Genomic DNA, 15,768 nt, shown 5'->3' on the forward strand with positions numbered 1-15,768 from the left:
TCGGGCGGCACCTTAAGGTGAAAAGGGTACAGGTGGGCACTAATAACCACCAGGTAGAAATAAAAACCAGAAGACCAAGTGGGCTTGTTTGAGTGGTAAGGCTAAAGCAACCAACTGCAGAAAAAAAGTTGAGGAATTAAGTCGGGGGAGGTGCATTTGTACAATAAATTGAGTGAGAGCCTCAAATATCACATTCATTTGTATATATCAGAGATCTATATATAATGATGAGATGCTCATGTCTCCGCCCTAACAATGGGAGTCGTTGTCCCAAAGGCGGGAAGGCTGGCGACAAGCTTAGGTTCAATATAAGCCCATAGAAACACAATGGGCTTATTTTGGACAGATATTGGCAAGAGTGAAACCTCTCGCTTCGCCTCTTCCTCTCTGTATATTTACACTGTATACATGAATCACAGCGATGTTGGTTCCTGCTTCAGTCATGTTTTGTGTCACATTCGCGTGGGTCAAACAAAAACACCCTAATGATTGGTTGATAATAGAGCCTCCCACAATGCATGCGATGGGTGCAGAAAGAAGTTGTTGAAGAGCAACTGTAGAAACTTGCAGTCAAAACTTCATGACCCTTAATCACATGATTCATGTAAAGTTCATATAGTCTACATGTAGGCGCAAGTCGGAAATGTTTTATCCCCATAATGCAACACACTTTGAAAGGCGGTGACCAACGATGGCCACAGACTTGACAAAAGTGATCCGCTCGAACCCGCCCATTGTTTTTGCCCCCAGGAATAGCCCTGTAGCATGATCAAGACTGATTTTTCCCATAACCTTTTCTAGTGTAAACTGACAGAAATACTTACGGTTGAACACTGTAAACAAAGTATTGTGACCTACAATCAAGGTATTTTTAAACGAAATGTATTGTAGAAAATATATCCATATATTTACAAACATTATAAAAGAGTCACAGTTAAAAAAAAATTTAAAAAGCCACAAAAGACTAAAATCACATTTCAGATTTGGCCACACAAGAATTAGGCATCATTAGCACAATAACCTTTTTATAGTGCTCCGATTTGGCACCAATGCCACAAGAAAGGTAAACACAGATATAAAATGAAAATATAAAAAAAAACACTCAAGTGGCAGAGTTGTGGGTTCAGAACCCATCATCAGACTCGCCACCCAGGCTCCCCAGAGAGCGGATCTGTTCCAGCATCGCAAACTCTGAATATAGTTTCACTTCTGAGCTCCTGACCCTACCCTGCCCCCTCCAGAAGCCTTCAACCCGAATGACCCAACAGATTCCACACGGTCACTCCTGTCACTCAGACTAGACCTTACAGAGCCGTCAACATGCCAGCCGTTACTATGGAAGCCGTCGCTGTGGATGGAGCTGTAGGCATGGGAGCAGTTGCTGTAGTTAAAACTGTAACCATGTGAGCCATGGCTATGATTGGAGCCGTTGCTATGCTTGGAGCCATTGCCATTACTGTGGTGAGAGACATTACGACCGCGGGAACCTTTGCCATAGGAACCGCTACCCTGAGAGTCATTGCTATGGGAGCCTTCGGCATACGAGTCATTGCCATGTGAGCCGTTGCTATGGATACTGTGCTCAGACCCTGACACCAGTCGCCCCTCCGGTTGTGAGGGAGAGGGAACCCTCTGCTGATTCTCTCCACCAGGCTTCTCCACACAGGGCTCACTGGCAAACTCACTAGCAGGGACAGGGGGCACTTCCTGTAGATCACCCTCTGGCGAGAACCCTCTGAGAGTGGCTGGAGCTCCGGGGGTGCATCCGTTGGGCTGGCCCTCTGATGGAGCACTGGAGCTGTCGCCTCCCTGGAAAGACAACCCAGAGAATGAGACTGAATAGGACCCAAGCTACTGACAGATATTCACCACCGACAGACTCAGAATCGACACTGCTTAACACTTGAATATCTACCAAAGAAACCCCACCCTTAACGACAATCTTAGTTCATACATACTGTACACCACCCACACCCAGACTGCACTGAGACTGTATTTACAGAGGGCGCCACATCAACCTTCTCTCTCGTGTCCTGGTCCCCTGACCCGACAAGAGGCCGTCCAACAGTGGAGGACAGCTGGGGTCGCCCGAGTGGGCCAAAGTCGGACTGGTCAATCCCTGCCATGGAGGCCAACTGGCCCAGTCTGAGAGACATAGCAGAGCATAGAGTATGTGTTAGAATACACAGGATATACACTGGAGAAGGAGGATAATCATTACACTACAAGTAACATCCCCTCACATCTAAACCCTCTAGTCTAGAAGTAAGCCTCAATATTTGTCCCATTGAGGTGAAACTCCACACATTTGAGGAGAAACTGTCTATTTATTTATTTACTGAGGAACTTAGAGAACCCGCCAATAAAATAATTAGCCAGTCACAAGGCTTACCCAGCATCCTTGAGCAGGTCCAGGAAGGCATGGAACTTGCTGAAGGAGCTCTCGATGCTGTCCAGAACCGCGTCGTCCTCCAGAACACAGGAGGGGCCAGTAGCAGGAGCATGCAGTGCCTCCGACAGGGAGAAGTTGATACTGCGCAGCCGAGCGTTCTCCAACTCATACTGAACAGACAGAGCAGTTGATCGACAATTAACACACACCCACACGATGAGAATAAAAAAAGAAGGGGCATAGGTTACATACAGTACCAGTCAAACGTTTGGACACACCTACTCATTCCAGGGTTTTTCTCAGTGGTGTAAAGTACTTAAGTAAAAACTTTTACTTCACTACATTCCTAAAGAAAATATTGTACTTTTTACTCATACATTTTCCCTGACACCCAAAAGTACACATTACATTTTGAATGCTTAGCAGGATGGGAAAATTGTCAAATTTACACACTTATCAAGAGAACATCCCTGGTCATCCCTACTGCCTCTGTTCTGGCGGACTCACTAAACACAAATGCTTTATTAGTAAATTATGTCTGAGTGTTGGAGATAGCCCCTGGCTATCCATACAGTGGCTTGCGAAAGTATTCGCCCCCTTTGGCATTTTTCCTATTTTGTTGCCTTACAACCTGGGATTTAATTTTTTTTTTAAATGGGGGGTTTATATCATTTGATTTCCACAACATAAATGTGTGGAACAAAATATTTTTGTGTGTGAAACAAACAAGAAATAAGACAAAAAAAACAGAACTTGAGCATGCATAACGATTTCCACCAGTCTAATGTCCATTGCTCATGTTTCTTGGCCCAAGCAAGTCTCTTCTTATTATTGGTGTCCTTTAGTAGTGGTTTCTTTGCAGCAATTCGACCTGATTCACGCAGTCTCCTCTGAACAGTTGATGTTGAGATGTCTGTTACTTGAACTCTGAAGCATTTTTGGGCTGCAATTTCTGAGGCTTGTAACACTAAGGAACTTATCCTCTGCAGCAGATGTAACTCTGGGTCTTCCTTTCCTGTGGCAGTCCTCATGAGAGCCAGTTTCATCATAGCGCTTGATGGTTTTTGCAACTGCACTTGAATAAACTTTTAAAGGTCTTGAAATGTTCCGTATTGACTGACCTTCATGTCTTAAAGTAATGATGGACTGTCGTTTCTCTTTGCTTATTTGAGCTGTTCTTGCCATAATATGGACTTGGTCTTTTACCAAATAGGGCTATCTTCTGTATACCACCCCTACCTTGTCACAACACAACTGATTGGCTCAAACGCATTAAGAAGGAAATAAATTACACAAATTAACTTTTAACATGCCAAGTGCATTCCAGGTGACTACCTCATGAAGCTGGTTGAGAGAATATAATATAATATGCCATTTAGCAGACGCTTTTATCCAAAGCGACTTACATGCCAAGTGTGTGCAAAGCTGTCACCAAGGCAAAGGGTGGCTACTTTGAATAATCTTTTTTGGATTATGATTCCATATGTGTTATTTAATAGTTTTGATGTCTTCACTACTATTCTACAATGTAGAACATTTTTAAAAATAAAGAAAAACCCTTGAATGAGTAGGTGTCCAAACTTTTGACGGGTACTGTACATGTATGTAAATCATACCATCTTCTCACAAAAACTGTAGAATATTGTATACTCTGCATCTTAGTCTTACTAGTACAAAGGTTGGGATGACAGTCCGTACCTCCATGAGACAAGTGTCTGCTTTCACTCTGGCCCTCCTTTCCTCTGCTAGTCTGAGCCGACACTCCTCCAGCTCCACCTGTAGGAAAAACAGGGGAACTGCACTCCATCACTGTCAAACCAAAACAACAGTGTCTCCCTGTCAGTCAGTGGGAGAGCAAACATGCCTGGTGTTTGTGAGGCTTGTCAATCAGGATGCACCGCAGTTGGAAGTAATCCCTTTTCAAAACGCCCCTCTAAGTACAGTATGTGCACTGTGTCTGCTACCATATAGGCTTTACCTGTACACGTCTGTACTGTCTGACAGTGATCCTTTCATGAAGGCTAAGTGCCGACGGGCTTTTTGTCTCAACCGCTTCCTCCTCTCCCTCCTCCTCTGACTCAGTCTCCATTGTGACCTTGACAGTGGCAGCCCCCTGATGAAGACCATATATTTGACAACAGATCTATCTAGGGGACCATTGGACATGAACATATGACCACAACACAGGTCAGACACATAGGGATTACATGTGGCCAGAAAGTGTCAGAATTAGTCTAACAGTGTGTTAGACAAATAGATTGCTTACCTCAAAGCTCTGCTCTGCCACTGTATTACCTGGAGGAAGTCCTCTGTCAAGATAGGACATGAAAAGAAGAGGATATTCATCCACTCATGAAGGACAATGGAAGTTGATTTTAGTCTTTAATATTGAAATTAAGATAAATAAAGGTGTTTCATCTTGTAGGAGGAAGATTCCTGTAGTCGTTCTCCTCGACGACTGCCCTTACCTCTGTCGTCCAGCACGTTCTGCAGTGCGCCATGGGATACACCTGCTGAGGCTGGGGTGTGGCTGCTGGGCAACAACTGGACTCCGCCTACTGGCCGACGACAACCTGCGAGGACCTGGGCAGGACCATATGTGGTCAACACCAGCAGGAAATGAAATGAGGTCGGCAGTTGAAAGAATGTGATTATTAATAGAACAGAACATCACAGGGTCCACTAGTAGGGCAATTACATAGGGAAGGTTAATCACAACACGATATGAAAGTGGATACGTCACACACGTCAAACTGAAAACATTACATACACTGGTAGCAAGCAAAGAGAGAGGATGCCATAGGGAACTAACTATAAATAAGTTAATTGTTTAATTCCACAGTTAGCCAGAGTTAGTTACATGTATTTACTGTTGGTTAGCTACCGCTATTAGACTTTTAGATACCAGGTAACCGTAATGCTACTTCCTGGCTCCAGAAAGGATGTGGTGGCTCTAGTTACATTTAGCCATTTGTGACATATCCACTGTCATAGTGTATAGGACCACAGGGTGACTGTGTGTTTGGAGGCTTAGTATTGAGAGAGCCTGATGGCTAAGGGAGAGTTAACAGTGACCTGGGTTGTGTTCATTATGGCACGCAACCAGAAACAAAATGAATGTTTCTTATTGGACAAGTCTAGGTGGGCCCTCCGTGTTGCAGTCCATTGTCTTCCGTTTGGTGCCTATAATGAACACGACTGTGGGCACTTCTTCGCAAAGGTCAAAGAGAGAATGCCTTGGAATCACATACAGCATACTGAATGCAGCTCAACGGCATCTGTTCACGTTGACTGACATGGCATCCATGAACAGTGTCTTATTTATTAGATTTACAGTTTAAGAGAGAGTAGATGATCAAATGTACCTATCCTAAATGTTGCTTTTCCTCTAGCTGTATTTCCCAGTATTCTTCTCTTAAGGCTTGGAGGTTTCTGTGAGTCTTTGAGGGCCGGGGGCTTGATCCAGGAGTACTACAACATAAAACATGGAGCACATACTACTGAGAAACTACCATCATCAACCCTGAGACACTAGATACTCACACACATCTTCACACATGTATAATGCAGTATGTATTGTACCACTTTGCGTTAATCATGGACACACAGCTCCCAATGTTTCCTTTAATAGCCAGATAGGCCAGGAGCAGACATATCCATACCTGAGAGGATTGACCATTAGCATTCATGAGAACTCTTTTGATCACGGACTTCACCAGGTCATTGTCTGTGCGAGGAGGAGAGGAGTAAGAACCACTCGTGTTAAGCCTATAACAAACTCTCAAAGGAAAAAACAGCAACCGAGTAGATATGATCATTCTGATATGTCTACTTCCAAAATATACCCTTTTGACAGGTGCCGTGAGTAAAACAATCCCATCCACTCAGAGCAGTGGAAGTTGGAACTTACCCACTAAGGGGTTCCTCCTGATATCCAGGACACAGAGAGTGGTGTTGGACTTTAGAGCCTCCAGCAGAGACCGTGTCCCATCGTTGGATAAACCACACTTCTGCAGATCCACGGCTAGGAAAACAATGCAAAACTACAGTCAATACCACCCATTACAAATAAGTTTTGATATGGTGTTCCCTAATGAACACGACCCTGGATTCAAGCTCAAGGAAAGGTCCTGAAAAACGGACTTAAGAGGGTCAATGAGAGACTGAACGTGTCCTCTGACCTTTGACCCAGAGGTCCTCAGCCAGTTCCTGTGAGAGGGCGGCCGCCCCTCTGTCTCCCACCAGGGTGTTGCAGTTGAGAGTGACCCGGCGGAGGCCTCCCATGCCCTCGAATTCAGGCCTCCTGTACCTCAGAGACTCGGCCCAGGCTGCACTGTGCCTCCGCATGGCCTGATGCTGCAATGGAGGGGAGAGGTTAGTCAACTGGAGCTCACACACAACCCCAAACACCACACAATAAGGGATGCACGATTCTACCCATGCAATTGTTGAATGTGTAATGATTTCAATACAGATCTTCTGAGTCACAGATGGTAGCAAAGGAACAATGATGTACACTCAGAATACCAAACATTAGGTACACCTTCCTAATATTGATTGCACTATTTGTCTTGCCCATTCACCCTCTGAATGGCACACATACACCATCAATTTATCAATTGTGTCAAGGCTTGAAAATCCTTCTTTAACCTGTCTCTTCCCAGTCATCTACACTGACTGTAGTGGATTTAACAAGTGACATCAATAAGGGATCATAGCTTTCACCTGGATTCACCTGGTCAGTCCGTCATGGAAAGAGCATGTGTTCTTAATGTTTTGTATACTCAGTGTATATAAACCCTGGATTGCTGGCCATTATGAGGCTTTGAAGCCACCGGTCAGCCATATTGGCACTCCCCAGTAGGAGCAGTCCTCCATAGGAATTAATGGAATTCTTCAATTAAATGTATTAAAAAGGACAAAATTACATGTAATAATGTTGTTGTTGTTGTTTTAGTGGAGACGGTAACATTAGTTCTCTAAAAATGATACTTTAAGGAAAATGTGTGCATTTGGAAAGTATTCAGACCCCTTGACTTTTTCCACATTGTTACGTTTTATTTTAAAATGGATTAAATATTTGTTTTCCCTCAATCTACACACAATACCCCATAATGACAAAGCTAAAACAGGTTTTTAGACATAAAAAAAAAACGGAAATATGAAATTTACATAAGTATTCAGACCCTTTACTCAGTACTTTGTTGAAGCACGTCTTCTTGGGTATGACACTACAAGCTTGGGGGGGGGGGTTCCCATTCCTCTCTGCAGATCCTCTCAAGCTCCGTCAGGTTGGATGGGGCGCGATGCTGCACAGCTATTTTCAGGTCTCTCCAGAGATGTTCGATCGGGTTCAAGTCCGGCCTCTGGCTGGGCCACTCAAGGACATTCAGAGACTTGTCCCAAAGCCACTCCTGCGTTGTCTTGTCTGTGTGATTAGGGTCATTGTCCTGTTGGAAGGTGATCCTTTGCCCGAGTCTGAGGTCCTTGAGCGCTCTGGAGCAGGTTTTAGGAGCAATTAGGGGAGAGTGCCAACCAGCAGTGCAGGCGACATAAATGGAGCACCGTGGCACACCGCGGGAGAGAAAAAGTGAGGCAGGGAGTGAGCCTACAGACGGGAACTAAGCTCCCGGGGCACGGAACTGAATACGAGGCGGCAGCCCAGAATATGGACCGAGCCAACCCTAAGTTATTTTGTTGTTTCGTTTATTTTATGTTGCCCAGTAAAGGCGTGTTTTCTGACTAGAACCTCCCTGTCTCCATCTCTGTGCGCTCAAACCCAACACCCCAAGGTTTACCACAGTATGTATGAAGGTATATACTGTATACATACACACACATTTTCCTTAAAGTATAATTTTTATATATACGCATACAGTGAGCTACGAAAGTATTGGGATAGTGACATTTTTTGTTGTTTTGCCTCTGTACTCCAGCACTTTTGAAATGATACAATGCCAATGAGGTTCAAGTGCAGACTGTTAGCTTTAATTTGAGGGTATTTACATCCATATCAGGTAAAACTTTAGTCTGTAACTTTCTCACTCATCATTATTCACGATTCATTCAGGACTATCCATAATCATGGTAGCATTAATGTAGAAGTATTTAGAGACATATTCTAAATACTAAACTTTTGACTACTTTAATACACATAAGTGAATTTGTCCCAATACTTTTGGTCCCCTAAAATGGGTGGACTATGTAAAAAAAAAAAAAAAGTGCTCTCATTTCTAAAGGGTCACCCAATATGGATTTAAATACCCTCAAATTAAAGCTGACAGTCTGCCATTTAACCTCAGTCATTTTATCATTTGAAATCCAAAAGTGCTGGAGTAGAGCAAAACAACAAAAAATGTGTCACTGTCCCTATACTTCTGGAGCTCACTGTATACTGAACAAAAATATAAATGCAACAATTTCAAAGATTTTACTGAGTTAAGGATCATATAAGGAAATCAGTCAATTGAAATAAATTAATTAGTCACTAATCTATGGATTTCACATTACTGGGAATACAGATATGCATCTGTTGGTCAGATACCTTAAAAAAAAAAAAAGGGCCTCGTATCGCTGTGCACACGACGCCATACACGTGGCCTGCGGTTGTGAGGCTGGTTGGACGTACTGCTAAATTCTCAAAAACGATATTGGAGGCAGCTTATGGTAGAGAAATTAACATTCAATTCTTGGCCAACAGCTCTGGTGGACATTCCTGCGGTCACCATGCCAATTGCACACTCCCTCAAAACTTGAGACATCTGTGACATTGTGTTGTGTGACAAAACTGCACATTTGAGTGGCCTTTTATTGTCCCCAGCACAAGGTGCACCTGTGTGATGATCATGCCGTTTAATCAGCTTCTTGATATGCCACACCTGTCAGGTGGATGGATTCTCTTGGCAAAGGAGAAATGCTCACTAACAGGGATGTAAACAAATGTGTGCACCAAATGAGAGAAAGTGTTTTGTGCGTATGGAAAAATTCTGGGATCTTTTATTTCAGCTCATGAAACATTGGACCAACACTTTACATGTTGCGTTTATATATTTATATATACTGTATATTTATTTATTTCACATATCATTTAAAAGTATGCATTACATTTTAGTCATTTAGCAGACGCTCCTATCCAGAGCGACTTACAGTTAGTGAGTGCATACATAATTTATTTTTATTTTTTTTTCATACTGGCCCCCCGTGGGAATCGAACCCACAACCCTGGCGTTGCAAACGCCATGCTCTACCAACTGAGCTACATCCCTGCCGGCCATTCCCTCCCCTACCCTGGACGACACTGGGCCAATTGTGCGCCGCACCCTGGGTCTCCCGGTCGCGGCCGGCTACGACAGAGCCTGGATTCGATCCAGGGTCTCTAGTGGCACAGCTAGCACTGCGATGCAGTGCCGTAGACCACTGCGCCACTCGGGAGAAGACCCATTAAGGTGTCTAATAGAACAAACGTGGCAAAAAGTAATGTAGACATTAATAAATGCATTTCTACAGCCAAAATACTTTTTACAACAGTGGGGAGTGCCAAGATGGAGGCACAGTGGCTTCAACACAGCGCCCCCTATCTGTCATCTAGTGTATGTATAAATAATTGCAAAGAAAGGGTTGGTGAGAGCAAGCTCATAACAGAGGTCCAGTACCTTGATGATGTTGGCCATATGCTCTGCTCCTCTCCAGGTCAAATTGCAGCCTGTGAAATCCACTGTCTTTATAGATGGAGAGTACTTCACACTCTGGCAGATAGCTGAACATTAGAAAACACAAAATCAGACAAAACAGATAATGTGGTCATAACTTGCACACAAGAAGACATTTCTCCTTTTCCCAGTCCTTCGTCTTACTCACCTTCTAACCCCTCGTCTGCTATAGGACAGTGAGCCAAGGAGAGATTTTCCAAAGAGACACTTTTGGCTAAACCCTGGAGTAACAACAAACTAGTATTAGTGGGTGCCCTGCAGAACCTTAAGTTGGTTCAGGTGAATGTGCCTCTGCAACTTGCTACCTTGGTAAGAGTGATAAGGTCTCTCTCTCTAAATGGAAGACCATGGAGTTGGAGGGTCTTGAGGTTTGGTGAAGCGGTCAGACACTCTCTGAGTGCTTTACACAGTTTGAACGTCATCTCCTTGGAGCGGATGGCTGGAATCTTCTTCCTATTGGCCGACCTGTACTTGTCTGAGATGGGTAAAGAGAGGAAAACAGAGACCGTACAAGGAATAAGGACAGGTTATAAAGCAAAGGGATCCTACTTCAAGTTTCAAGTTGTTTAGCCTACTTGATGTTTACCAGGCTCTCCAATGCTGAGACCGATTTGGTAGCAGCTTCTGACTGCAACATGTTGTAGCTGTTTATTGATGGTCAGAGTGTTGAGTATGGGTGTCCAATCTGTCAGTTTGAGCCGATCCCCATTAAAGTCAAGCATCCCTTGACTCAGGTTTGCCTTGACTGCTGGCAATGGGACTGAGTCCTGCATAGCGCATGCATTATCATAATATGCCTCGAAGTCTTGGGCACCTCTGCGCCGAATTTGGACAGTGTCCAACATTTCCAATCTAGTGGCAGAAAAAACAGAGTTAACTTAAAGGATGCAATATGGAGGTTTAGGAACTTGTCTGCATCAAATTGTGGCTTAAATGTTTATTTATTTAATATCATAGATAATATTAATACATTTTATTTAATGAAACTAGCTACATAAATCCTTAGGTTTAGGCAAACCAGAATGTTGAGTAAAATTACATTTAAACTTAATCTACCTGTTGTCTGTGCGGTTTGTCCTTCAGCTGCTTGAAATTTTAGACAAATTATCCACAGGAAAGTATTGTTTACTCAACTTTTTAGAGAGCTGGTAGGTATATGGTTCGGTTCAGCACAGAGGTAAAGTTTTTATATTGGATATTTGGTTCGCTCCTCAATAGCTATTGAATCAAGCATACCATGACATAGCCCTTGTTCATGACTCTCAGTTCCATTATATTACACATACTGTAAGAGTCATTGGACGAAGGCGTCTTCTGTAGGGGGGAGTTCTGTTAAGAGCCGCAACGCTCGGTCTGAACATTAACACGCAATCTCTTGCGGTACGGTTTTGGAAGCATAAGGACCTTATCTTTCATATCAGCGAGAAATTATTTTAAAAACACTAAAAGGTTAAATTGATACACACCTTTTATAGGGTTAGTGTTCCCACATGGCCATATTTCCACGTTACAGCGCTTTATGGAAACCAGACGGAAGACAGAGTGGACTGACTACCTGTACTAATTAGCTATCTGCGTCTCAGAACACCTGTGTGTAAACGGAAGATAGACGCAACAAACGTGTTGTCACTGAAAAATACTGTCGGCTGCAAGTGTGTTATAACCGTGTACAGGAAGTGTGTATTTTGCGTTTGTGAAATTATTTTGATGTGATATGAAAGCAGAGGGATTTATGTTTCTAGAACCGTACTGCAATTTATAATAAATTTACTTTTAGGTGGAGTAGTTGGCTGTTTTGGCTTCCAGAGCCAATTCGCCCTTTAAACAGAACATGTAAGGTCCTTGGACTAAGGAGTAATGTTAGGCTTCTTTAGTCCAATATTGGGCTAGCCATGACAATGATATTCTGAATGAGGGGAGGGTGGAGAACAATTTACACTTTCTTTGTGTGAATTTTTCAATTTAAAAAAAATGTTTTATTCGGATTTCAATCTTCAAAAAAGGTGTGGATTGTTCTCCATCCTCCCCTTGATTCAGAATATACCATTTTCATTGTCATGGAATGCTTAGTTCAATAGTTATTGGTGAGAGAGAACAGAATATCCAATATAAAACTAACTGAACCATATACCGGCTCTCTAAAAAGTTGGTTTAACAATACTTTCCTGTGGAAATGTTGTCTAAGATTTCGAGCAGTTGAAGGACAACCCACACAGACAACCGGTAGAGTAAGTTTACATGTGATTTTATTCAACATTCTGGCTTGCAAGGAAAATGGCATATTATATTATTAAAATGTATGTAGCACTAAAAGAGAATTACTACTTTATATAACAACTTTATAAGATAAAGAATATTATAAGGTGGAGCACATTGAGAAATGGTTGGAGCTTAAGTAAATGAATGTCAAGAACAATAGCCTACTGGTAAAAAATACACAATTAAATGTTAAATAAATCATTATTTTGATTGTATGATTCTTGTTTATTTACTGGTGCTATTGTTCAAGGATACAATTTTGAAATGTAATGTTTAATAAAAGTCACTGTATTTGTGTTGTATTTCACAAACAAATTGCACTGTACAGGAAAAACGATTGATTGTGTATCCATAAAACCAGGGTCCAGTCTACTCACTAGAGTCAGTAGAATACAAATCAGATGAGTTTGAACAAACAGCTAGGTCATAGGAAGTGTTGCTGGACTTTACTGTGGTTAAACAGCTTAAGAATGGGGTGCCTGGACACTCTACAGTACAAATATAGCACTGTACAGGAAAAAAACTAATATTTGTGCCGATGTAAAAGTGGGTGTGGAGTACTTAGTAGGGTTTGTAGAATCTATATATGGTGTCATTTCATGGGGCTCTGAGTAATACGGAGTGTTGCTGGCCTTTTACTACGCCCATTACATTAATGGTAACGGGCGTAGTAGACAACATATTGGCTTATAGAGAATATATAGATTCTACAGACCCTACTGAATACTCCCCACCCTACTTTTAGATCGGCACCCAAAATAGTTTTTGCTCTATAAGCCAATATGTATTCCATTTACAGTGATTTGCATTGTGGCCAATGGAATGGTTGGAGTAAAAGTCCAGTAACACTCCGTATTATTCAGAGCACCATGAAATGACACCATATATACATTCTACAGACCCTACGGAGTATTCCCTACAATACTTTTACTGCGGCACCCTGAATAGTTTTTGCTCTAAAAGCCTATATGTATTCAATATACAGTGATTCGCATTGGGGGCATTTAATTGACCTTTGAACATGTTTTAAAACCCAAATGTAATGCAAATGTCACTTAAATATGAACAAATATGAATCATTGTTAATGTGTACACAATTATTTTTCATATATATCATGACTACAGGTTATTGTCACCTTTCTACTATTACCTTGGGACTTTTATTGTGAAGATATCCGAAATTCTGTGACTTTTTTAATGTTACTGATGTAGCTAGCTTATAGCTAATTAACTTGCAAGTGGGCTAACTGGCTAATAATAACTAGCTAGTTAGCTAAATAAAATACATCAACCTTGGCTAGCAGCACATTGTAGAGTACACAGGCTGGTGGTAGCTGGCTACGTTAACGTTACAACACAGATAGCCTTTGGTTACAAGCTTCAGTTCAGATGAGATGCCATCCAACGTTACTACTAGTCGCTAGCCATGACAGCTTGCTTGCTTGCTAATGTTAGCTAGCTGCAGAGTAGATAGTGAACAGTTAGCTTGTGGTTTAACTGGGGCCATAGCTGGCTATCACTCGTAAACATACATTCACATTTCATTGTTGTAATGTCTTATGATTATAAAGCTAGCTACCAAGATACACAACATGCAACAACTCACCTGTTAGTTTCTCTAGGTGTTATTGTTTCCTTGGTTTCCTAACCGTGCCAACAGTCAAGACCGTGCAAACCCACCTCTGTTCCGCCAGCAAGAATAACGGCTGGTGTACATAAGCAAGACCTAGCAAGAATAAGACCGTGACCTCGGCGATTTTCTTTCAAAATAAAAGTCCCGCAATGACGATGGCAAAAAAGAATACAAATGGTCGAAATTCGTAACATTTTATGAAGAAATGTTAGCAGACTTGGAATATTGTTTAACAATATAAAAAAAAGAATAACGTTAATCGCTTTTATAGCACAAATAATATTATAGCATTTACATTATTGTTAACAGCATTAAAAAGTAATGATCACTGAACAAAAATATAAACACAAAATGTTGGTCCCATGTTTCATGAGTTGAAATAAAAGATCCCAGAAATGTTCCATATGCACAAAAAGCTTATTTCTCTCAAATGTTGTGCATGTCGTATATGATGAATGGTGGCAATTATTGCTGTCAACAAAGAGTCCGTTATGCTGCATCATGTTAGAAGTTTTATTCATACCACGAGGTTACAGCATAAATTACAGACACGCGTTGTCCGGAGAACGACTCGTCAGATTGTTATGGCCGTTCTAACGTCTCACCGTTTAACCCCTATTTATAAACACTGCTGCCCCCTCTTCTGGCCAATCACCAGTCTCCCCTTTACAACCCACCTCCTATCTGTGGTATGTGGTATTACACCTAAAACATTCCCTCTTGATACTACCATAAACAACATTCCTTCAGTTCCATTTAAAAACATTTAACACCATCGTATTGTCAATACACTACATTCCCCCCTTTCGAGACGAACTAAACGTCTCGAAACCAAACAGAATAAGATTATGACTAGTAACAACTTATCTTATTGAGTATCTTTAACCTTAAACCCAAAAACATTCTCCTCTAGAATGTAAAATACCTTTCTATGACATATGAATAACTGTTTATGAAGTGTGAACACATTACTATGAATTATGAACAAACTGTTTATGAGGTGTGAACACATTACTATGAATTATGAATAAATCTTTATGGAGTGTGAGAGCGAAAAACCTGTCCGGCAACCTTTGTTCCAAATCCATCCATCCATCAATCAATCAAGACAGTAAAATTCTCTCACGGTCCCTCTGCCCCAGGCAACCACCGCAGTACTCCAGATAAACTCATAAATCATGTTAAGACATTTGAAACTATGATGCCATTAAATACACATGTTTCCCCCTTTAAACAAAATCCTATCCAGAAATATCCATTGTACGGCTGGTCAACCCATCGAATCGTACAATGAATCTCTCCCTTCCTAGACCTTCTGTCCCTAAACCCCATCGAAATAAACAAAAGCATCTAAGATCCTCATCTGCATTCAATAACATCAAACATCATTCTACTAAAATCAATACCTAAGAATATGACACAATTATGTATTACACATCAAATATGTCTATATTTCATTGCAGACACTGGAATGTAGTCCACTACACTTCATCTCCTCCGTATTCTCCTCCTCCAATCTCGACTTCCACTGCATCGTTGATGATGGAATCAGCCACACCCTCCTTGTTTCATCTCCTCCAGTCATATTGTCCCTTCATATTGTCTTTGTTTGAGTCACATGTTCCCCCAAATGCTTCTGGAATGAAAAGAAACGACCAAACAGTATCCTTTGCAAAACAACATTTTCAAATTAAACCTCCACATCAATTTAAAAGAATATAAAAATGACATATCAATGATGTATGAATCACATTATCCATTCCCCCTTTATTCAT

The 15,768-nt window shown here is 41.6% G+C and overlaps 1 protein-coding gene across 4 annotated transcripts; it reads right to left on the minus strand.

Moving 5' to 3' along the window:
- Positions 1-866: 866 nt before the first annotated feature.
- Positions 867-14,052, minus strand: cep78 (centrosomal protein 78). Of its 4 annotated transcripts, none has more exons than XM_041900486.2 (16): positions 13,967-14,052; positions 10,688-10,953; positions 10,407-10,576; positions 10,250-10,322; positions 10,045-10,148; positions 6,574-6,748; positions 6,303-6,416; positions 6,055-6,119; positions 5,758-5,863; positions 4,861-4,975; positions 4,659-4,701; positions 4,371-4,505; positions 4,091-4,168; positions 2,393-2,562; positions 2,019-2,145; positions 867-1,809 (listed from the first exon to the last, which is right to left on the minus strand). In XM_041900486.2, exons 2-16 carry the CDS (start codon positions 10,944-10,946, stop codon positions 1,204-1,206), a joined length of 2,340 nt encoding a protein of 779 aa, XP_041756420.2. In that variant the 5' UTR covers positions 10,947-10,953; positions 13,967-14,052; the 3' UTR covers positions 867-1,203. The 4 variants fall into 4 exon arrangements, with proteins under 4 accessions (XP_041756420.2, XP_041756419.2, XP_041756418.2 ...); XM_041900485.2 differs by having other exon boundaries at positions 2,001-2,145; XM_041900484.2 differs by having other exon boundaries at positions 1,959-2,145.
- Positions 14,053-15,768: the final 1,716 nt, after the last annotated feature.

Source organism: Coregonus clupeaformis, chromosome 16 (genome assembly GCF_020615455.1).
Source record: "Coregonus clupeaformis isolate EN_2021a chromosome 16, ASM2061545v1, whole genome shotgun sequence".
In the NCBI taxonomy this organism is placed as follows: Eukaryota; Metazoa; Chordata; class Actinopteri; order Salmoniformes; family Salmonidae; genus Coregonus; species Coregonus clupeaformis.

Coding starts and splice junctions, on each gene's coding strand:
- cep78 (XM_041900484.2), bottom strand. CDS start 10,946: ATGTTGGACACTGTCCAAATTCGGCGCAGAGGTGCCCAAGACTTCGAG. Junction 6,120..6,302: donor CAGGAGGAACCCCTTAGTGG/GTAAGTTCCAAC, acceptor CTCCTCGCACAG/ACAATGACCTGGTGAAGTCC. Junction 4,702..4,860: donor GAACGTGCTGGACGACAGAG/GTAAGGGCAGTC, acceptor CTATCTTGACAG/AGGACTTCCTCCAGGTAATA.